Consider the following 25,695-nt stretch of genomic DNA (forward strand, 5'->3'; position numbering starts at 1 on the left):
CAAATGAGACACTTCATACCCCGCCCCTTCTTCAGGTGACACTCGGTTCAACTCCACCCTGCTCGGCCATTTTTGTAGTTTGATAGAAGAGATACGGCTATGTAGCGGCGCATAAACTTTTTATTCAGAGGTTATTTACAAAATGTCAACAACAGAAGACTTGTCCATCCAGCTTTACATGTTGGAGCCAGAGTCTGACCCAGCGGAGCGAGATGAAAATGATGATGATGAACCTGCAGAACCCTAACAAGTGAGCTAACACAAGCACCGAGCTAACGCTAGCGCCAAGCTAACGTCACGAAATGCATTTTAATACAGTCTTTTCGGAGACAAAAACGGCAAAATGAAATGACTAATGAAAACTTTAGACTTAAATTAAATCATGTAGGCCATATCATCAAGGATCTAAAATGAGCACACAGCGCTAACATATGAAGTCTGAAGACGGTGCAACTGCTAATGCTAACAAAACAATGACAGGGACGTTTTATCATCACACTATTTAGCGTTATTTACAGCTTACCGAAGTGCTCTGTTCGTCGTCTTCAAAGATAGAAGGAATTGAACCCTCAATCAGACAAAGTCTTTCAGCAAATCCTTCTTTATACTGGTGGAGGTTGATGAAGCAGTCAACCTTGAAGTGCTTCGCACACAAAAATGACCTTACCCACAGATGTGGGTACATTTCCGTGAAAAATAAAACTCAACCAGGCCCTTTGAAAAGGTTCTGATGCTGGGAGACGGTGTAATGAAGCGTGTGGGTTACTACATCCAACAACCAAACATTTTGACTTATCCTCTCGTAACTTCGGCATCCTTGAGCTTGGACTACAAAATAAAAGCGAGAAATAAAAATGGCGGATAGCTCGAAGTGTTGGACCTGGAGTTGAAGTACTAATTTGGCAGTTCCGCTGCAAATACTGTGATGTAATAGTTCAAAAAACGTAATAGAGAATAGAAAAATTTAAACAGATTGAAAAATATGAGCAAAACAGAATATAAAGATATCTACGGAGCACCTGAAGAGATTAATTTGAACTTTTCTGTACTTCTAAACATTCTAAATATACAACAAAATGCATTTAAGGGCTAAAAAAGTGGATTTAGCATGATATGTCCCCTTTAAGTGTAGTGTCGATTTATTTTCCGACTTAAATGAAACCAGCTCTGTAGAGGTGGATAAATGAATTTTAGAAAATTCTATTTTGGCCCTAACAATATTATTTACAGTAGAAGAAGAAAATATGGGAATAAATGAATACAAGACATTTTTAGAATATACAATCAGAAGTATACACACACGTCTCTGGGATTTCACATCCCAAAATGCAATGTGCAAAACTTTTCAAACAATATCAATAAACCGAGTGTTTGCAGTGGAGATCAAAACAAATTTTCCAGCATCAATTTGAACATTTTACAACCTTTTTTTTTCGAGCAAATGACCGTGTGTGATTTGGCTGTGTGCACCTGAACACGCTGTGTTCTCTGTGCTGTGTAGCGTGGGTTGCGTACTGTGGAGCCGTTTAGCTGTGTGTGCAGCGTGGGGTGTTGGTGTGAGCGTGTCTTTTTGACTCAGCGTGCCTCTACCGCTCAGCCTGGGGACTGGTCCCATGATACTGTGGTGCCTGTAATGTTGACTCTCAAACAATAATCACTCCTTTATGCTGTTTTTTTTTCCTCATATTCACATCTTACACACAACATGCTGCAGCTATAGCCTGTAGCCTTTTCTCACACGCACTCTCGTTCAGTTAAGAGATATAAACTTACCATAGCTGATGGTGTAAACAGTGAGTCAGAGATTTAGATTATTTTTCCCCGTTGGGCATCGGTCTCCAAGGTAGAAATGCCGTCAGCTGCTAAAGCTACAGTGTAACCGATTGCTGTAGTTTCTACAGTAAGTATATACAGTAACTTCTTGTTTTTGTGTTTTACAAAGTTTAACTGTGTACTGCAGTGCATCATGGGTAAAAAAATAATTACAGTAATTAGCATGAATTTTCTACAGAGATATATTATAAAACTACAGGAAATCTGTGTTCTCCCTGTAGAGTGTGTATTACAGCTGGACTGGCCGCTATCCCCCTACATGAGGAGGACGTCCACGTGTTGGACTGCGGGGATGATGACGACGCCTCCTCTGACCTCCACGTATCGGGAGAGGAAGAGGAGGATGACGCCCTCATCACGCCGACCCAGGCTGCACTGCCTGCTGATTCCTCAGGTTCTAAAGGTTTACGGTAAAACTGTATGTTTTTAATAAATATTGTTTTTTACAGCTCTGACTCTGGTTTTATTTAACAGGTGAAGGGAATCTAATGCATACAGAGCTTCACAATATGCATATCTTTTAAAAGCTGCAGATTGAAAATAGAATTAACTGTAAAAAATGTGAAGTTACAGCTGTTTACTGGCAATTTTTGTTGCCAGGTGTTTACTGTAAAATCTCCAGTAAATTCTTTACAGTGTAATGCTGCACACGAGCTAAAAATGCAGGTTTTTCCTGGCTTTTCAACAGTGACCAATCAGCTAAACAGAGCTGCTTCACTTATCAGCCTGTTCATCTTGTGCACCTCCTTCAAATTTGCTAAATAAAAGCTTAATAAAAATAATAATGGACCTGGTCAGTGAATGGTGGACGTCGTAAATTTACATTTTCAAAGTGAGAACTCATACTGTCCTTTTCACACTAGGAAATCTCGCTTTACCATCAATAATAACAATACATTTTTATATATCATCAGTTTTCAAAAACACTTTACAGTTGTTAAAACAATTACACAAGTCAAAACAATAAAGGCAAATAGAGAAAATAAAGGAGTAAGAAGTAGAGGAGGTTGGTTGCTTTAATACTGCTTCTCCCATTGGTTTAACAAAAGTGCTCGGATGTGTGCATCATTCCTGGGTAGAGTCCAAAATCTGCCCGCTGGAGACCCAGGTAGTCGGTGTTTTTGTCAACCAGAGGTCACCTGTGTGGAAGCGAGGGGACTGCCCTTGCTTCCATACTGCTGCTGAGCTGCTCCCATTGGTTTTTAAAAGTGCTTGGATGGGCCGTAAGTGACATCAGCGGAAAACCCTGGTCACCCCCTCGAGTCTGAATATGGTAAATGGTAAATGGACTAGATTTATATAGCGCTTTGAGACTACTTAAGTGTAGGAATAAAGCGCTTTACACTATCAGCTCATTCACACATTCACACTCACACACAAATATGAATGAGCTGCCATGCAAGGCGCTCGTCAACCACAGGGAGCAATTTAGGGTTCAGTGTTTTGCCCAAGGACACTTCGACGCATAGACAGGTATAGACTGGGATCGAACCCCCAACCTCTCGATCAGAAGATACAGAGTGTGAAAAGGCTTATTGTGCGTAAACTTAATTAATTCCTTTGATAATTGTTATTTTGAATCAGCTGAGAGGGGAAGTTCTTGGGCTCCTATCTCCTTTCCTATTCACTTTTCCTTAATCCCCAAAAGTGTTTAAGTGGTGGCCATTGTAAGGAGCATTTAAATTATCTTTAAGCTAAGGAAAGGAGGCTCAATGCTTCCTTTATAACCTCCTTTAGCCTAGAAAACACTGATGCATCATTAATCAAAAGCTGCCCCACAATTCCTTGCGGCCACAACATTTAAAGGAACGCTCATCGAGGCCTTAATGGAAACTCACAAAGTTTGAAAAGGGATGCAGATTATGTAAGTTACCAATGCAATAATATTCCTGGAACAGCTTTAAATCAGCTAAAACCCATATCTTATGATATGTAAGGCATATTATCAGAATATAACTGACATAAAACAGACACTGTTGATCAACATTTTAGCCACATTATATTTTAATCAACATAATTCATATTTCTAAGTGGAAGGTAAGTGTGAGCAACCATTCTCAACGTTCATTTAGTTTCACTTTTGTTCCATTTAGCCTGGTAGCCTCTTTTCCTGTGATTTACATTCAAACCATGTGATTTTTGAGATTATATCAGCGGTTAGAGGCACAGTGCAAAGTGTAATAAATGTGCTTTTAGTCCATTTTCCAAAATTTGTAGTTTTTTCACCACTGCAGACTAACCTTCACCGCTGTCATATCATTATGTCACCTAGTGGAAGTGTGTCTGATTGTCAAAACAACGTGATGGCCTTTTCCTAACTCCTTTAAGAAGTATCCTAACTCATTTCCTTGACCTTTTGACGTCATCCACGGGGTTAAGGAAAAGTGGATAGGAAAGGAGATAGGAGGGACACAGCTGAGCCACTTACACACTGCACCGTGCACTATTTACCCTCTGTGTGGTAAAACACAGATGTTTTAAAACCTGCAGAGGTGACAAGTAACTAAGTACAAAATACTTTGTTACTGTACTTGAGTAGTTTTTTTGTATCTGTACTTTACTTGAGTATTTCTGTTTTTGGTAACTTTTTACTTTTCCTTCTCACTTTTTTAAACAATAATCTGTACTTTCTACTTCTTACATTTTCAAAATGAGCTCGTTACATATTACTTATAAATTGTATTTATTATGAGTGCTAAATCCTCCAGGTGTTCATAAAGGGTAATATATTTTAATTGATTTCCATGAACCAGTTTTCTACAAGTTCTTAAAAATGTAAAATCAAAGTATTGGTGTCCTGGTCCGATATCAGCCTGATAATAAATGGGTCAGTTTTTCTCATCCCTACTGTTGCTGACTATTGTTCTCTGTTTGAGTGACATCACTTGATCAAGCCTTTTATAACATTTTACACTACAAAATAAGTAATAATTATTTTTTTATTAAAGAAAAAAAAGTACTAAGAGTATGTATGATTCATGCTGATATCGGATCAATATCGGTATCGGCTGATATGCAAGGCTGCAATATCGGTATCACATTGGAAATGAAAAAGTTGTATCGGGACATCCCTAGATCAAATCTGCTCTGGGTTTTATTGAACATTTGCACTTTTTTGTTTTTGACACATTTTACCTGTACTCACAGATTGTATTTATTATCAGTGCTAAACTCCAGGTGTTCAAAGGTAACAGATTTAATTAAGAATATATGGGATATGCTTATTATTGAAGGGACATTTGTTTTACTTTTTACTTAAGTACATTTAGTAGCATGTACTTTTTTACTTATAGTCAATGGAGCAAATTCAATATTTTGACCAGAATCATTTTTTATTCAAGCATCTATACTTTTACTAGTACTGAGGACTAGTACTTGTGCCCCCTCTGAAAACCTGTGTCTACAGGTGAACACTAGCATTGTGTCAGTAATCAGCACTGGACCCTGTCTGTGATGTAAAACTCCTTCTTCCATGGAATATTTTCTAATCCCTCATCATAGCACATGGAGCACCGTGCTGTCCTCTAACTAGACTGTGCTGCAAAATCACACCTTAGGGTCACACCTGGCAACATGGGGAGCAAAGCACTAGTCCAGGGGTCACCAACACGATGCCCGCTGCATCTAAAATCTGATTTACTTCCCAAGATTCAAACTCACAAATATATAAATACATAAGACAGATGATGTAGATAGTACTTTATAGAATTAAATACTGCTGCAGGTGATAATGCTTTAATATTAAATTAACAACCTTTAAATGTTTATTTTCACTGAAACATTGTGACAAATGTTTTTGAGTGTTGCAGATCTGGTGTATGGGTTATATGTTACATACAGTATAATATGATCAAATGTTTTTCTAAAAACTGAGGTGGATTTTCATAAAAGTAACATTCATAATTGTAACATTTTACAAATGTTACATGTTTTATACAATTGGTTAAAAGTTGTTTGTTAGTAGTTAGTAAAATTGGAAAATGAAACTGCATAAATCAGAAGAAGTGTTGAAACAAACATTTCCTACTTTTTGAAGTTACTGCTAGTCTTTCTAATTATCTAGTAACCATTAAAGTCTTTATAAAGTGCTTTTCAAACTGGTAAACCTTTGGACTATTCAGTACCTATGAAGTAACTCATAGTTTCGGAAAGGTTAGTAACCTGTGCACTAGTCTGACAAATCAAACGCTGTCGTAATAATGTAGCATAAAGCCATGTTTTAAGATGCTAAAATAAGTCTTTATCTGATCAAAAATGTCCGTCCAGCAGCTTTAAACGAACATCTCAAACCCCTGCCACCTCTTTGAAGCTTTGCACAATAATCCTGGAAGTTTGTTAAAATACGTTTTAGAATAGAATATACTTTATTGTCATATATGTACAGGTAGGTACATACACAAAATGAGTTCTGTGCTTCTAACCCGTCCCTGAGTAGCAGTGAGCAGCCATGGTGTAGCACCCGGGGTTAAGGGACTTGCTCATTGTCCCACAGTAATGGCCCACGTTGGATTCAAACCCCTGACCCTCTGGTTACAAGCCTGCTGCCTTTACCTTTAGGCCACCACTGGCCAGAAAAGGAACTGGTATCAGTGGCACGTTACCATGGAAACAGGATAAGGTAATAACTCGGTCAATAAGTTATTGCCAGCAGGGAAAAGCAGCAGGCTGACTGATTTTTAAAAATGTGGAACAGTTTGATTTGCAGGAAAAAAACAGAGAAAACAAAGTGTTTAGTAAATATTCACTTAGTTGTTTGTAACTACCTGTGAGAATGTTATCCATGTCCAGCTCAGTGTTGGCTCGATTTTTCTTTGCAATGTGTCCCATGTACCACTTGGAGCGGCAGTACTGCTGAGTGGCCAGCAGCCAACGCAGTGACTCGGGGAAGATCCTGAAAAAGGATGGGGAATGTCCATGTTAATGTTATGAGAACGAGCCAGAGAAATAGGAGTCCCCTCATTCCCCGATAAAGTGCCCATAGCACATTAACCTGGTTAGAAACAACACAGCAGTGCAATATTTGAACACTTCCCCCCTTTATTACAAAGAAATCATATTTACAGCATATTCCCCGATTCAATGCAATGCCTCACATGCAAGAGTTGCTATTTCACTGTTTCACCCCCGTATCAGTGTCATTTGGTACAATCCATTATCTGGTATTTGTATTGCACCAAGTTGCAAACATTTCTCTGTGCAGTCAGGTATTTACTTTTACAATGAGTGGATGGTATTTTTAAAACCAGAAGAGTGACAACGCATCTACATTTCTGCATCTGATTGTGTATTTAGTCATTTTGTTATTGTGTGCATTGCAGTAGTTTCCACAAACCAGTCAACATGCATCACCTGCAGCGCTGAACTCTCCTGCCGACTCAGAATTTTCCTACCGAAATGGCCCACATGCGTTTTGGTCGAAAAAAATTCTGTATTTTTTTTACCAATTGTTCTGTGTCATTATTCACTCTGAAACTTTTTAGTTTGATCGGAATAATCCTTTTTGAGATATGGCCAATTTAGTGTGTCGATTTTAATGCGTGCCCTTTGCATGCTGGCACCAGAAACCTTTTTGAGGGGCTGACATGTCCACTAGATAGGATGTCTAGCAGATCTTTTTGTATATTCCGAGAGTGTAGGTGGAGCTGTATTACTACAGTACAGCAGAAAATGGAAGAAAATAAAGATGAATGAAAATCAACAGATGCCCCCCTCTTAAATTGGCCATATCGTCAAAAGAATTCATCCAATCAAACTACAAATTTTCAGTGTGCCTATACAATAATCACAGAACAATTGGTAAACATTTCAGATTTTTTGGAGACCAAATTGCATGAGATGTCCTGGAAATCTGTTGAAATTAAATGAAATGACCCCACGAAATAAAATTAGTGTAATATTATACTTATTGTATATGAACTGTAGAAATTAGTATTTGCTATCTTCCTCTAAAGTCTCATCTTCTATACCTGCTTTTTCCTGTACAGGACCTCAGGGATGGGCGGAGCCTATCCAAGCAGACATAGGGGCGGATTCACTAAGATTCTTTTGGTGGTGCTGTTTTTTCACTTGCTGTGGGGAATTCCCTAACATTGCGGCACTAATAGCTGTGCGTAAGGACGTGGTTGAGACCGCCCCTGTGACCGCCCCTGTGAGTGCACAGAAGCACACAATGACATTTGAAGAAGGTAAATTGGAGGCTGGTGGACTTCTCTGTCTGCTGCACAAACATTTAATAATGTAGAAAACTACATAAACAAATAAAAATGTTTTTTTTTTTACAAAAAACAAAAAAAACAACTTTAAAACCTAACCTAAAAACCTATATTTTCTCCCCTTAATTTAATGTGGGTGCTCCACTAGGTCCTGTAACTTTGCTCTTAAAACTGGCAGATTTGGACAGAAACCGTTCTATTGATCTGTTGATGCCACTGATCTGAATTAATGCAGCAATAGAGTCTGTCAATCAGTCGATCAGCACCATTTGAAAATGATCTACTGCCCATCATCCAGCAGGTTTGAGCTCCTGAATAGTGCTCGTCACGCACACTCATTTGTGAACATTGTGCCATCACTGTGTAAGTTGTGCAGCTGATCAGCTGATTCTGGCCTGTCATCAACGCGACACGAGAGTTTTAGGGTCAAAACATGAAGAGGAGGACACAGGAGCTCCCTGGAGCGGTGTGTCCATAACTACATCAAAGGAGCTCTGCGCAAAACACCCTCCGCCACGGGTGGGCGTGGGGTGGGCGTTATGAGAAAAAAAATCATATCACAATTTTTTCTTTGTAAAATCACGTTCCAGATTTTTTTCATTCAAATCATTTAGACTATTTTAAAGCCATTTACCAATAAAACAACCCAATTCAATACAATTCTACTTAAAATCATCGCCCTAAATGGAAAAAAGGATTAAAAGATCATTTAAGACAAGGTAATTTTCAAATCATTTTTAAAATTGTTGTAAGCAATTCATCAAACTGGTTCCAAGAACATTTAACATCAAACAAAAGGGTTGACATGTTATTTTAGTTACAAATGCTTTTTACTTTAACTAAAGTAGTGTAGCATTAGCATCACTTGCTACATAACAAAGCAGCATATCTGTCTAGTGATTTCTATTTGTTATATATCAGTGTTTGAACGCCTTATTTCACACAGTTTGGACAATCATATCCTTTACAAGATAAAAACGTTACTGCTTTGGTTACATTAGGCCTGGGTGATATGGACCAATATTCGTATCTCTATTTTTCCTTAAAATGGCAATAGGTGATATAAACTCCATTTATTTATTTATTTATTTATTTTTCAATAGTTTTACATGAAAAAAAATTATGGGTCAAAGTCAGTGGAGAAAAATGTCACAAAGACCCTTTTATTAATCACAAGCAGCACAATATCAACATTTTGTATCACTTTTGACTTTTTCCTTCATTAAGGCTGAAATGTGATTAAATTCTGTAGTGTTGCTTTTTTCAGGGCAGCTCTGAGTTGCTGAAAGTAGTTTAAAATAAAAAATAAATCACATTCGGGACACTGTCTCTTTAAGAATGTGTAAACAGCCTTGTGAGCCGCAGCAGCAGCTCTCTGCTGCTGTTAGTTACAGATGATAAATACATGCAGTGTTTCCTCAAAGTGCTTCAACACTCACAATTGATAGAGTTTAACAGACAGACAGAGACACCTGTACTGAACCTGTGACAGACAGTCGCTAACACAGAGGAAGCAGCACAGCTAACTCTGAGTGTCCGTGCACTAGTGGGGAGGGGGAGCGGAGCGTACCTCTGCCCTGTTTAAGCGCTTAATAATTCTTCGGTGTCTGTAACGCTGACATGCTGACTAGCAAATGGTGTGATGTGGCAGAGAAAAAAAAACCATTGGATGTGCTGTGTATGGACCACAGACATATGACAGACATGGCACCGTGAGGGTTAAAATGTGAACTACAGACGGTTCTACGATCTACGTGATTTGGGAGATCTTCGTCATGTTTTAAGTGAATCCGCCCCATAGTGTGTAAGAAGGAGTAAACCCCCCATGGATAGGACGCCAGTCCCTCACAGGGCTTTATCTCTCTAATGTGTCTCTCTAAAGTCTAACATAATCTTGATAAATATTAAAGTTAGAAAACAACCAAAAGAATCCATATATACACATTTGTTGTTTTAGAAACCAACACCTTATAAACAGTGGGTAACAAGGAAAGGAGTAAACCCCCCATGGATAGGACGCCAGTCCCTCACAGGGCTTTATCTCTCTAATGTGTCTCTCTAAAGTCTAACATAATCTTGATAAATATTAAAGTTAGAAAACAACCAAAAGAATCCATATATACACATTTGTTGTTTTAGAAACCAACACCTTATAAACAGTGGGTAACACAGTATACATAAGGCTGGCATTACGCTGTCAATATAATGACAACACCTGTCATTAGCATTAATGAGGTGTCATGAAGGCAATCATTAAGTGTCGTTTGTTAAATTATGACACCTTTGGAGCCATGTTTGCACTCCTGGGAGAACATTGTCATGAAAACTTGTCATTAACTTATTCACTGCCAGCCATTTTCAGAGCAGCCAACTCCATATTGCCAGGCGTTTCAGATTATTTTCACTGATCTTTCAAAACCTACAGAATATTTTGTACTATGACAATCTGAAAAAATAATTTTGTTTCTAGCTTGTTTCGTTCTTCCGTAATCAGCAGTTGAATAGAGGCAAGTTTCTCACAAATTGCCAGTTTGTGACAAAAAGCTGATAAAAATGTCTTTTTCTGAAAAAATCTATTTTACAATTTTTTTTTGCTTTAGTGACACCTCAATGTTGGTTTCCTTCTATAAAACTACAAAGGCAACACTGAGACCAGGCTTTTGATGGCAACAATATTATTTTGCTATCTGGGTCAGAGGTGAATGGTTTGCTTACTGCATTTTGGCCGTCCTCCAAGTCTCTCCCCCGTCATTCTCCCCATATGCAAATTCCTCTTTCTCTCGTACATGCCAAGTGTCACCGCTTGCCCTGTTTTTTTTTTATTGTTTTCTCTCACCATAGCAACACTCAATAGTCCACTGAATTCCACACATGCTCTGGTCGTGTGTGAGCTGCTGGGAACTTCAGCATCAACTCACGTAGCGCCATTTTCTGTCTTGTAAACTCTTTTCCTCTCCCTCTGAGCTCTGCCCATCATGGGTGATCTCTCATCCAAACATCATGGTAGAAGCTTGATATTCACGGGAGAGCTTCGTCACACTGTCTCCTAGCAACCCCAGCCAAAAAACACAATTGACGTCTTTAGACGTCTTTGGCATTCAATGAGTTAAGAGTGTACAAAATGACCAACAATTGTGAAGTTGTCATGACAAATTGTTGGTTATTTTGTACGCTCTTAATGACAAGTTGTCATGGCAATGCTTTCCCAAGAATGCAAACATGGCTCCAAAGATATCATCATTTAGCGAACAACACTTAATGACAGCCTTCATGACACTCTATTAATGCTAATGACGTTGTGTCATAATAATGACAGCGTAATGTCAGCCTTAACTATACCTCTTCAAATTAAGTGTTACCAAATAGTGTTTTTAGAGAATGGCACTAGTGAAAATGAATAGGTCAAAGCAGTCTTAGTAGTTCGCTGATTTCAGCTTGGAAATTCAATTTGAGAAATGTTCCTTCAAAGCAAAGTTTTCACCTATTCTTCTCTCAACTTTAAACATCAACTTCAAACAAGTCCTAATCTTTAAAATGCCAAATGCTAAGTAATAAAGAATAATAATTCTTTAATTTTAGCACCTTTCAAGAGACCAAAGATGCTTCTTCTTTCACATCAAAATGAAGATACGTTTGTAGCAGCAGAGGCTAAGAGTCTTTTCCTTACCAGATGTAGGACAGCATAAGCAGCAGGGGACAGATGATGACAGCTTGAAGGACCTGCCAGTCACGACAAAGGTACGCCATTCCTGGCATCAGCAGCTGACCACACAAAGCCACAAAACTTGCCACCATGGTCATGGAAAATCGCCATCTTGGCAGGCACAGCTCGATCCCTGGCAGAAAGGAAAGGAACAGACATTAAAGGTTTGCCGTTTGTTAGGAAGAAAAAAACTACAAATTGGCACTCAGGGCAACAAAACAAGATAAAAACCTAACAACAGTTCTGATCGATAAATGAACACATTAAAATAACTCAGTATTAGAAAGCAACTTTGACTAGTAGTTATTTTGTACGTCTATTTTCTTACAATATAGCATTAATCCTACTTTAGTAATAGACAGAGTTATGGTCAATTACATTTGTCAGTTAGAATTGGACATTTTTTATAGAATTTTCATGGCAATTACAATTACAAAGTCAATTATATAAACTCAATTACAATTCAATTACAATTATGACAGGAACAAATTTTTAAAAATGAAAATTATAATTATAATTACGCCATAATTGTAATTAACTATCAATTATGTGATTACAATTATGATGAATGACCCCAACCTTGTTAACTGAGCTAGTAATGAAGTTGTTTTTTAGTTTTTTTCCACACAAGAGGTTGTTCACATTTTTGAGACATACTGGTCTAAGGCACAAAGTACATTAGATATGAGCAAAATGTAAATTTGTCTCAGAAATCTGCAAAAGAAAAGCTGAGTTAATATTTGCTGTTGAACACAATTTTCACAACAGAAAATTCATGTTTCAAAATCAATGCAGTGATGGGTGACATGCAGGTCTTTGGTTTAATGAAGGAGTGCATTGAAGAACATGACCCACTGTATCAACACCATAAAGGAAAACACTGAAAGAAGAAGAATCCCACTTTTTGATAGATACTGCAGATTGTAAGCAACTCACTAAATGTAAAGTGTCGGAACATTTTTGACCCAGTGCCCCAGCCGAGAGGTTCTCCAACTTTTTGGTCCCAAGGACAAAATGTGCTTATTATCTTCACATTAGTCACAACATGTTCGCTGTGAGTAGCGTCTGTTCTCGCTCAGGACTTTTCTTTATTTCTTACTTTTTGGCTACTTTTTACCAGTTAGACTAGAGCAAACAATAGTAAAATTATTCTCAAGATTTTTGGGAACATAATTGAGGTTTAGCAATGGCCCTGGGTTCTGAAGTTTATCTCAATTTGTACCACAGCTGCGTGTGATAGTTACGATGATAATCCTATAATATCAGCATACACTAGCAGGAGCTTATGTATCAGATTCAGAAAATTTGTATTGCCATCTATGCTATTTACAGCAATAGAATCAGAATCAGAAAGAATTTTATTATAGGTACAGTTTAGAACAGTACAAGGAATTGAACTTGGTAGTTGCAGCAGAAAGAACACACAACACATCGCTGCTGCCATTTTCGGCACCATCATGTTTAGATGAGAAGTGGGACAAAAACAGGAGGAGAGGGAGGGGGTGAGGGGAAAAGGCAGGTCTTAGACTAAATTTCCTATGGGAAGTACAGTTTAACACTAGGAAAAAACCACCTCGGCACAACACCGACGACAGCAAAGACCATAGCATGTGGGCAGGTGGTGGTGGGTGGTGAGTCGGAGGGGTGTAGGGGGCAGGGGCAGGGTAGAGAGGGGGAGAGGATTTTCAGCCGTTGGGCGGCACGAGCATGCAGCCTCTGGACTCTTCTCGCACCTTTCTGCAGCTCGTAAGGGTGGGGGGCCTAACCCTTTACTTCCATCTGATACAGTCAGATGACGTGTGACGCCCTTGGTAGGTCTGGTTCAGAAGACAGAAAGTCCAGGTGACAATAAGGGGAGTAGAGGGGGAGAGGAGGGGGGGACTGGAGCGTCAGATTTGCCCATTTATCCATGATGAAAGTAGAGTCACAACCTTGAGCTGGTGTGTGAGGGGGGCCAATGGTGATAAGACGATTTGTTTTTGTTTCAGGCTAGCACTGATTTCAGTAGCCTTGAAGTCTTTGCTCTCTTGCAGTAAGTCCAATAATTGGGCCTTAAACCAACACCCGAGCATTCAGCTTCTCCAAGATTTAGAGATTTAGGAAATTTGAGCACATTTCCACTGTCCTGAGCGCTTTACACTGGCTGCCAGTTCATTTTAGGATAGATTTTAAACTCCTTTTATTTGTTTTTAAATCATTGCATGGCCTCGCACCTAAAAACCTGGAAGACCTTCTTCACCCCATGTCCCTGCTCGGGCACCAGTTTCAAATGTCAATTAAAGAAAACATTTCCTCTGACTCCGTCTCTTAGACTGATCTCAGGCTTGAACAGGGTGCAGAGTAATTCCAACTTTGCTAACAGGGCATTCAATCATTATCTGTAAATAAAGAAGCATGTAATTTCTAAACAAATGGCATTCTATTAGCAAGAATGAAAAAAAGCTAAAGACTGATGTCTCTTCAACATGTTTTCAATTACTTTGTAGCTGATTAGAATTGACTTTTTCTAGCAAAGATGGCAAAACATAAGCATATATTACTTCTTTATTGTTTACTTGTTAGCATCTCATTGAGCTAGCTAGTCATCCTTTACTTCCTCATTACCCTGATTAGGTTGACTGGCCACTGAAACTCTTGCCTAGCTGACTCAGGGAACAGGTCCTGGTTCATTATGGTCAGGTTGTTCATCACAGGCCAACACACTAATTCTCTGCTACAGTCAACTCTGCTCAGAGAAAATGGGGCCTGAACCCACCATCATCTAGCACATCTGAACACTATTAAATCATCTCAGGTTGGAAATGTTTCTTTTGCAGGGTAGTCAAGTCACTGACCAATAAAGAATCATTAAAGGGCCCATGTTACACTAAATCGACTTTTCTGTGCTTTAAACGTCATAAAAGTGTTATTTGGGCTTTATACCAGCGTCCTTCACACAGTGCTATGTATGTGTTTTCTACAGTCTATGTATGTACCGGTGAATGCCCCTCCCCCATGCACTCGTGTTTATAAAGCAGCATGAGCTCGGCTACGGAGTAGGTGGGAGGAGGGCGGGCCGTCCTCTGGCCCTATGTCACCGTGCAGGGAGGAGGAAGTCAGTGTCCCGTCTATAGACACGCCCACTCAGGAATATGCATAAGTAGGACACAAATCAGCCTGTTTATGTAGAGTTGCTCAGAAAGTGACTTTTCAGAGGCTAAAACTCTGGAAAACAGGCGAGTTTGGGAAAATAAACCTCAAACACTATGTTTTTGGAGTTCTTAGAACAAATGGAGATGGGTGAAAAATAGCATGACATGGGACCTTTAAGGCTGAATTAGGGCTGGGCGATATACCGGTTCATACCAAATACCGGTATATATTTTCATTATGACATGAATTTTTAATATACCGCTGCACCGGTGTATTTGATTACACGTTGCACTTCTAAATAGGAAGGTAAACAGTAGCGCTCTGGTGTTAGTTATGGTGTAAATCGTACAGTGGTATGCAAAAGTTTGGGCACCCTTGTAAATGTTCATGATTTTCCTTAATAAATAATTGGTTGTTTGGATAACAAATTCCAGTTAAATTTATCATATAGGAGACAAACACAGTGATATTTGAGAAGTGAAATAAAGTTCATTCGATTTACAGAAAGTGTGCTAGAATTATTTAAACAGAATTAGGTATGTGCATAAGTTTAGGCACCCTTGCATCTTATTGATTTTAATACTCTTAGCACTAATTATTGGAACTCAAAATTGTTTTGGTAACCTCAGTGATCCTTGATCTCCATACACAGGTGAATCCAATCATGAGTCAGGGTATTTAAGTAGGAAAATTCTAGGTGTTTCCTCTTTGCATCTTCTCTGATTAGTGGCAACATGGGAGCCTCAAAACACCTCTCAAATGACCTGAAAACAAAGATAATTCAACATCATGGTTTAGGGGAGGGATACAAAAAGCTATCCCAGCGATTTAAGCTTTCAGTTTCAACTGTGAGGAACATTGTGAGGAATTGGAAGACCACAGGCACAGTTCTAGTTAAGGCCCGAAGTGGAAGACCAAGAAAGATCTCCGAAAGGCAGCGGCGCAGGATGGTGAGAACAGTCACAGTCAACCCGCAGACCAGCTCCAAAGACCTACAACATCAGCTTGCTGCAGATGGTGTCACTGTGCATCGTTCCACTATTCAGCGCACTTTACACAAGGAGATGCTGTATGGAAGAGTAATGCGGAAAAAGCCTTTTCTCTGCACACGCCACAAACGGGGTCGCTTGAGGTATGCTAAAGCACATTTGGACAAGCCAGCTTCATTTTGGAACAAGGTGCTGTGGACTGATGAAACTAAAATAGAGTTATTTGGGCATAACCAGGGGCGTTATGCATGGCGGAAAAAGAACACAGCATTCCAAGAAAAGCACTTGCTACCTACAGTAAAGTTTGGTGGTGGTTCCATCATGCTGTGGGGCTGTGTGTCCAGTGCAGGCACTGGGAATCTTGTTAAAGTTGAGGGGCGCATGGATTCCTCTCAATATCAGCAGATTCTGGAGAACAATGTCCAGGAATCAGTGACAAAGTTGAAGTTGCGCCGGGGCTGGATCTTTCAACAAGACAATGATCCTAAACACTGCTCAAAATCTACTAAGGCATTCATGCAGAGGAACAAGTACAACATCCTGGAATGGCCGTCTCAGTCCCCAGACCTGAATATTATTGAAAATGTATGGTGTGCTTTAAAACGGGCGGTCCATGCTCGGAAACCATCAAACCTGACTGAACTAGAGATGATCTGCAGAGAAGAATGGTCCAAAATACCTCCCACCAGAATCCAGACCCTAAGATCAAGGATCACTGAGGTTACCAAAACAATTTTGAGTTCCAATAATTAGTGCTAAGAGTATTAAAATCAATAAGATGCAAGGGTGCCTAAACTTATGCACATGCCTAATTCTGTTTAAATAATTCTAGCACACTTTCTGTAAATCGAATAAACTTTATTTCACTTCTCAAATATCACTGTGTTTGTCTCCTATATGATAAATTTCACTGGAATTTGTTATCCAAACAACCAATTATTTATTAAGGAAAATCATGAACATTTACAAGGGTGCCCAAACTTTTGCATACCACTGTACGTGTAAATAGATAAGAAAGACACAACTGAAAGCTCTGAAGCTGCCTGCGTGCGCATGCCTCTGCTACAGGAGAACAACATTTACAGACACGGAGGCATGGAGGCATATTTCAATGATTGATAACTAAGTATGTGTAAACAGTAGAACTGTAACATGGTTCGCCAGGTTAGCGTAATTGTAATTGACATGTTTTCTATAATTTACAATGCAATTACAATTACAAAGTTTATCATGTGGCGTCCCCCAGAGTTCAGTTTTGGGCCCGCTTCTATTTTCCCTCTACCTCCTGCCCCTGGGCTCGATATTTAGAAAACATAACATACCTTTTCATTGTTATGCGGACGACACGCAAGTATATCTCCCTGTTACAAAAACCTCCCAGTGTTTCGAAAGCCTATAACAGACTGTTTGGTGGACATAAGGACTTGGAGGTCCCTATATTTTCTACATTTTAATCAAAGGAAAACAGAAGTCATTGCTTTTAATGTACCGCTGACTGTGTCCTTTGGTCCTCATGTGAAAACAAGTGTCACAAACCTTGGGTTTAGGCTAGATGACACCCTAACTTTTGATAGCCAGATCACAGCTGTTGTCAAATCAAGCTTTTTTCATTTCTGGCAACTGGCCAAAATTAAACCAACGCTTACTCAGCAACATTTTGAGACAGTGATCCATGATTTTATTACCTCACGACTGGGCTACTGTAACACACTCTATGTGGGAATTATTAAATCCTCCATCTCCCGTCTCCAGATGGTACAAAATGCTGCTACGTGGCTTTTAACTGGCACAAGGAAATTTGAGCACATTTCCACTGTCCTGAGCACTTTACACTGGCTGCCAGTTCATTTTAGGATAGATTTTAAACTCCTTTTATTTGTTTTTAAATCACTGCATGGCCTCGCACCTAAAAACCTGGAAGACCTTCTTCACCCCATGTCCCTGCTCGGGCACTTAGATCAGCTGACCAGTGACTGCTAAGGGTGCCCAGACACCAGACTAAAGCTCAGAGGCGACAGAACTTTTGCAGTTGCAGGTCCGAGAGGCTTCATCTTTGCCTGTTTTACTTTGGCATGGTTTTTAAATTGCATTGATTTTATGTGCACTGTCATTTTATATTTTGTTTTATTTATATTGTTTGTCTTGTAGTGTATATACGTTCTATTATCTTATAACAGCACTTTTCCTGTTTTTTTTTGAAGTGCTTTATAAATAAAGTTGGATTGGAAAGTCAATTATCTGAACTCAGTTACAAGTCAATTACGATTACAACAACAATACATTTTCTACTTACAGTTATGTCAATTGTAATTAATTATCAATTACGTGAATACAATTATAACTGACCCAAATCCTGGTTCAGGGTGGGGCTGTTGGGGACTGCAGGGGGATAAAAGCTGTTTTTGTAGCGTGAGATTTTTGTCCTGATGGTTCACAGCCTCTAGCCAGAGAGCAGTTCCATCACTGCCTTTGTGTCATGGAGGCGTACAGGTCCAAGAGAAATCTCTGCAGAGAAGATGACTATGACGACTATAACAGTGTTTCTCAAATGGGGGTACGCAACGGCACTACAGGGGGTACTTAAGCGAGAGAGAGAGTGTAGAAAATTAAAAATGAAAAAATAAAAAATATGGAGTTTTATAATGTTTAGTTTTAGTTAAAAAATGTTTGTAAAAAAAAAAAAATTAAAAAAAAAGGGTTTTCTGGCAAACACAACAAAAAGAAGGAGAGACTGTACAGACAAAGACTGTACACTGCTATGAAGGATAAAGACATTCTTTGTACTCGTCATAATGGCATGGATTCATTCACCCGGTCATTAGCATGCACGCCACACATGCAGCGAGCGACCACAGGCAGTCCAGCCTTTTAGTTTCTGTCGCTTAGAAAAACAACTTCACGTCCAACCACACAAAGTGGACCCTACGGTGCTGCTGTAGGTGCCATTCATGTGCTGTCCATTCATCTCTTCTTTGTTGATCATCACTAGCTTTTCTCCGATTGGTCTGTTCTGACCCCCAGGAATGTGAGCAGTCTCCAGATGGGCCTTTCAAGGTGACGAGACCAGCATAACACAGCGGGGGTCAGAGGGCCTGCTTCATTCTTGTGGAAAAGCTTGGAATTTCAAATAGGATTGCCCCCCCTCCTCCCCCCCGAGGGCATGAATAATGATCTCTGTTCACAGACACTATCGCAGCTGGAATGACAAAGCCAATGTGCAGACAGCAGGGCGATGCTTGTAAAGCCTTTCTGAGTTTGAACCAACTAACTTCTGATCTCCCTCTCTTTTCTGCTGCTGGGAGAACAGGGCCAGTTCACCACTTAAGGACTGAATGGGATTTGAATTCTTTGGTTTTGTGCGAGGCATCACGTGCACTGAACAGGCCTGTGCATTGTGACCGCAATAACAGATAGGACAGCAACATTACATCTGCCCCCAAAAATATCTCAACAGGGCAAATGTTTGTGTTGAAAGAAAATTAACTATTAAAAGTCTGTTATTGTCGTAATCATAATTAAATTGTAATTTGTAATTGCCATGAAAAAAATTGTCAATTATAATTCAATGCAAAACTGGGGAACCATGTTACAGTTCTACACATATGTAGTTAACATTTATTAAAATATGTTTCATATCAACCTTTTTCACATTTTACCATTTAAAAAAATTGACATTGAGGGGTATACCGACACAAAAAAGGCTCAGATGTCCACACTAAAAATATGAAAACCTATATTTTCATTGATTATGAAGCCTAACAAGGTAACCAATAGATAGGAAAGGAATTACATGATACATAAATGTTTTTAGTGTATTATACAGCTGATTAACTTTAATTAGGTTATTTATTTCAGGCTCAGCAATTGTGTTTGTAATTGAAATGCAATAATTGAGAATGTAATGGTAAGTGACTTTCTGATGATAAAAAATATTGTATTGTTTATCGTTATCGTGATAAATACCAGAATTTATCAAGATTATTTTTTTAGTCCATGTTGCCCCTCAAATTTAAAAAAAAAGGAAAATTTTTTGAAATTAACAAAGGAGAGGTAAAACAACAAGTGAAAAAAAAAAATTAACAAATATTAAAAAAAGGAGTTGTCCTGATCCGATATTGATATCGGATCGATATCAGCCAGAAAACGATTATTGGATTTTATTGGACTGCATCTAAAATCTCCTATATATATGATATTTATTCAATTGTTGAATGCTGTAGATAATATTGTTGAAGGTTAAAATGTATGTAACCAATTGGTTAATAATAAATGGGTCAGTTTTTCCTCATACCTACTGTTGTTGACTATTGTTCTTTGTTTGAGTAACATCACATGATCAAGCCTTTTCTAACATTCCACACTACAAAATAAGTAATAAAAGTATGTATGATTCATGCTGATATTGCATCGGATCAATATCAGCCAATACTCAAGGCTGCAATATCGGTATCGTATCGGAAGTGAAAAAGTTGTATCGGGACATCCCTCATTAAAAAAAAGGTGACGTAGAACAAGAACTACTAAAAAATATTTCTGCTCCCTGTAAATAATGCGGATCAGCGAACGCAGCAGCCCACATCGGCTGATGACGATACACGTAAAAAACGCAAAAATCGGCCAATATCTATATATTTATCCCTAATTAATATTCAAATGTCAATTAAAAAAAACATTTCCTCTGACTCCGTCTCTTAGACTGATCTCAGGCTTGAACAGCGTGCAGAGTAATTCCAACTTTGCTAACAGGGCATTCAATCATTATCTGTAAATAAAGAAGCATGTAATTTCTAAACAAATGGCATTCTATTAGCAAGAATGAAAAAAAGCTAAAGACTGATGTCTCTTCAACATGTTTTCAATTACTTTGTAGCTGATTAGAATTGACTTTTTCTAGCAAAGATGGCAAAACATAAGCATATATTACTTCTTTATTGTTTACTTGTCAGCATCTCATTGAGCTAGCTAGTCATCCTTTACTTCCTCATTACCCTGATTAGGTTGACTGGCCACTGAAACTCTTGCCTAGCTGACTCAGGGAACAGGTCCTGGTTCATTATGGTCAGGTTGTTCATCACAGGCCAACACACTAATTCTCTGCTACAGTCAACTCTGCTCAGAGAAAATGGGGCCTGAACCCACCATCATCTAGCACGTCTGAACACTATTAAATCATCTCAGGTTGGAAATGTTTCTTTTGCAGGGTAGTCAAGTCACTGACCAATAAAGAATCATTAAAGGGCCCATGTTACACTAAATCGACTTTTCTGTGCTTTAAACGTCATAAAAGTGTTATTTGGGCTTTATACCAGCGTCCTTCACACAGTGCTATGTATGTGTTTTCTACAGTCTATGTATGTACCGGTGAATGCCCCTCCCCCATGCACTCGTGTTTATAAAGCAGCATGAGCTCGGCTACGGAGTAGGTGGGAGGAGGGCGGGCCGTCCTCTGGCCCTATGTCACCGTGCAGGGAGGAGGAAGTCAGTGTCTCACTCTATAGACACGCCCACTCAGGAATATGCATAAGTAGGACACAAATCAGCCTGTTTATGTAGAGTTGCTCAGAAAGTGACTTTTCAGAGGCTAAAACTCTGGAAAACAGGCGAGTTTGGGAAAATAAACCTCAAACACTATGTTTTTGGAGTTCTTAGAACAAATGGAGATGGGTGAAAAATAGCATGACATGGGACCTTTAAGGCTGAATTAGGGCTGGGCGATATACCGGTTCATACCAAATACCGGTATATATTTTCATTATGACATGAATTTTTAATATACCGCTGCACCGGTGTATTTGATTACACGTTGCACTTCTAAATAGGAAGGTAAACAGTAGCGCTCTGGTGTTAGTTATGGTGTAAATCATACGTGTAAATAGATAAGAAAGACACAACTGAAAGCTCTGAAGCTGCCTGCGTGCGCATGCCTCTGCTACAGGAGAACAACATTTACAGACACAGAGGCATGGTTAGCTTAGCATGTTGGCAGTTCGACAGTAATACACAAAAAAAAAAGAGCAAAGCATCGCAATTTGTAATTCCTATAATGCGGAAATAAGTCCTGCAAAAAAACGCACCTTATTCACCATAAGAAACCACCACACCACTGAGTATGCAGCATTTAAAGCTAGAAATCAAGCTAATGCTAAAGCTAAATATTCACTCATCATGACCATCCTAAGTCAATCTACTGCAATAATTCCTCTCTCAACCAGTAAAAATTGCTGTGAACATTTGATTATGCATGAAACAAAAAAGTACTGTCATATATCGTGAAACCGTGATATACAGTACATATTTGGTCATACGGCCCAGCCCTAGGCTGAATGATAAATGAGAACAACAAGTGGAACAAAGGAGGTCTGAGCTTCTTACTTCTACTGACCCTAATCCTGCCCAACACTTAAGATCAGCATTCTCCTAATGGCCTCCAGCAATCTGTTCCCTAGTAACCACTTACTTTAATGCTACATGTAAGACACTCGTTGATATCCAGGTTTTCTCTGATCAAAAACTGATTCACACATGATTCATAAAACAATATTACCTTCTTACCGAAACTGATATTAATGATTGTAGAAATGATAACATGAAGTACCAATAAGTGGATGCTAATCCCCAAAGAAGCTTTGGCAACTTTGCTGACTTTGATAGGATGGAAATACGAACTCCGCTGTAGTTGATGTCATAGTAGGTCACTGGGCCTTAGTCAGGTACAGAGCAGAGTGGAGACTATTATTTAGGTGTGTAGTTGGTAAGGGGTGAAATATTATATTCCTAATTTTACAAAAACACCTATGCTTTTTCAAAACACACTGAATGTAGCGCAGCATTATAATTCCAAGAACCTTTAGCCCAAATCACGGCAACTCATGATATTTATCTCCTGTGGGCGGGACTAGAAGAAGACTTACAGATTGGAACAATAACAGAAAATCCCCTTTAAAATTTCAGACACATTTATTACTATTTTCAAGAGGAAATAGTAATTTACCTGAGGATAATAAACTATAGACATACTGTAAGTATCTACCAGGTTTGGGTTCAATCATAATTGTAATCGTGTAATTGATAATTAACTACAATTATGGCATAATTACAATTGTAATTTTAAAAATCTGTTGCTGTTGTAATCGTAATTGAGTTTAGATAATTGACTTTGTAATTGTAATTGCCGGGAAATTTCAATGAAAATTGTCAATTGTAATTTAATGCAAAAACTGGGGAACCATAATACAGTTCCAGTAGTAGTAGTTAACAATTATTCAAATGTGTTTCATATCAAGCTTTCCCACAATTGACCATTTAAAGCTGCAATATGTAGAATCGTGAGGTGTGCCACACTCCCCTCCTGAAAAACTCACCGGTCTCCTTGGGAACGCTTGCGCACAACTGTGGAACTCTTTGCGACCGTTTTCTCCATAGAGACTAGTAACAAATGTAGGGACTTTATCTTGTGTTATTGGAGAGTTTTCTGATGTTTTAGAGACATGAATTGTTAACATGTATCACTTGCTGCTGTGAGGACAGTAAGAAGCTCACAGCCGCTCTCTCTCTGACTCTGGTCAGGCAGCGCACAAACTGAAAGCGGATTGCTCGCAGTCCGCCGCACACCGAGGAACCTCCGCAGACAGCGTTCCACCTGAACACGTTTGTGCCTTTATTCTGTTGCTTCTCCACCTCTGTCTTTCTTATTCCTCTTGCTTTGCCGTGTAACTGCTGTGATAAAAACCACGTTAGAGACTTCAGCTTGAATACAAAGCCATGTGACTGTCCCTATTCTCAGATTGAGAACGCGCATCGACTTATGACGAGCTGCTCGAGCAGCCAATAGTAATGTTTAAAACAGCTCATGAGATTGCCCTGTTGGTAGAAAGTATTTTTAAATCTCATTTACAGGCCCAGATTGGATTACAATACAAAATACATATAATAAGATGATTATGGACTTTAGTCCAAATAAAAAAAATAAAAAAAACTTACATATTGCAGAAATTAAAATCAAGGGGTACTGTGAAAAAAAATAAAAAGGCTGAGATGTTCAAACCAAAAATATTAAAACATTGGTCTTCATTGATTATGAAGCCTAACAAGGTAACCAATAGATAGGAGTGAAATCAGATGATGATAAATATTTGTTATTAGTGTATTTTACAGCTGATTTAGGACCTGTTATCATTAGAGATGCTAACAGAATGCTAACACAAGAGGAAGGTTAACTTTTATTACGTTATTTATTTTAGGCTCAGTAATTGTGGTTAACTGTAATAGAACTTTCATAATTGAAAATTTAATTGTAATGAACTTTCTGAGGATAAAAAAATATTGGAATTTATTGTAATTGGAAAAAATGCCGGTCACTGTAATTGTAATTGAATTGTAATTGACCCTCGGAAATTTAAAACACAACTGTAACTGAAAAATGTAATTAACCGCAATCCTGATATCTACTATATAAAACAAGAACATTTTATATTGAATGTGTTGAAAAGGGATTGGTGACTACACAGTAAACTGTATGATGAAGATTGTGATACAAGTGTCATTTAATACAGTTTTAATTCTCTCTAAAGTTTGCAGACCATGTGATGATTTTTGATCATGTCACTGCTAAATGGAAAATATTTGCTCTGTTTGAAAGTAATGTGATTTATGCTGATGCTTTGTAAGCACCTTGTCTAGGGTGTCCTTCCTTACAGACAGAAGCACAATCATTGTTTTAGTTTGGCTAAAGTTCTCATCGTGCAGTCAGTGTCCTGCAAAACACTGCATCTCTTCTGCAAAACACTGCATCTCTTCTGCAAAGCAATGCATCTCTTCTGCAAAGCAATGCATCTCTTCTGCAAAGCAATGCATCTCTTCTGCAAAGCAATGCATCTCTTCTTGTATGTGAAAGAGAACCTTTAAAACTTCATGAAAATGACAATGATAAATTAAAAAAATGAATTTGGCATTCACTTGACCCTGTCCAGGGTGCACCCCCCGCTGTAGGTACCAGCAGACCCTTATGACCCTGATAAGGAGCAAGCGGGTTGGATAATGGATGGATGGAATTTGTCCTTCTTTAAGGTAAGGGTATCTGTGGTGGGTGGTGCACCCTGATAAAAATATTGATATTAGTAGGGTAAACATTGTGTTGAAATGCTTCAAGAACATCCACTGGTTAAAAGAAATGTCAAGGTGTACACAGTAAAAAGGTCAACTTACAGTGGAACATGAGGAAGTCAGGGAGAATGATTTTAGTTTCATACTGTCCAGTCCTACAAAGTGCTTCAACATTTTTTGAATAAGTTATTCATAGGTCACATAACAAAAAAGCAAGATTCTGAATAACAGTTACTGTAAGAAAATAAAATGATAATAATTACAAAAAAGTAGCTGAAATCATAAATTTAAATTAAAAGTGAAGCAAAAATAAATAAAAACATTTCTTTAGTTTAAAAGTAGATTTAAAGCTGCTGGCAACAATAATTTCTTAACAGATAAATACATGATGTTCTCCTCTTAAATCAACAAATTGAAGATAAATTACTCACAAACAAAAGGAGAAAGTTGAAATTGCAGCGTAAACATTTATTGTGATCACCACCGTAAACAATTGGTTTGTTGACAAATGGTCATGTGACCAGAACTGCAGAATGGTTTTGCCCATTGTAACCTTAGGATATGGAACCCCCTAGAACAGTGGTTCTTACCCTTATTGGAGGGACTGAACCCTGCAAGCTTTATCAGTGCATTCACCAAACCTTTAGTAATCTGAAAAATGTAATTATTCCTTCAAAACATAGGTATAGATAGTATAAACTGTAATATATATATATATGGAAGT

General features: G+C 38.5%; 1 protein-coding gene across 1 annotated transcript in view; it reads right to left on the reverse strand.

The window, feature by feature from the left end:
- The window catches only part of LOC114479621 (solute carrier family 22 member 23-like), a 98,417-nt gene that overhangs the window by 16,434 nt on the left and 56,288 nt on the right, over nucleotides 1-25,695 (reverse strand). The window contains exons 4-5 of the mRNA XM_028473384.1: nucleotides 11,713-11,881; nucleotides 6,597-6,724 (exon numbers count right to left, since the gene is read on the reverse strand). Of these exons, the coding sequence (XP_028329185.1) occupies nucleotides 6,597-6,724; nucleotides 11,713-11,881 (297 nt within the window). The remainder of the gene's footprint in view (nucleotides 1-6,596; nucleotides 6,725-11,712; nucleotides 11,882-25,695) is intronic.

Source organism: Gouania willdenowi, chromosome 17 (assembly GCF_900634775.1).
Source record: "Gouania willdenowi chromosome 17, fGouWil2.1, whole genome shotgun sequence".
In the NCBI taxonomy this organism is placed as follows: domain Eukaryota; kingdom Metazoa; phylum Chordata; class Actinopteri; order Blenniiformes; family Gobiesocidae; genus Gouania; species Gouania willdenowi.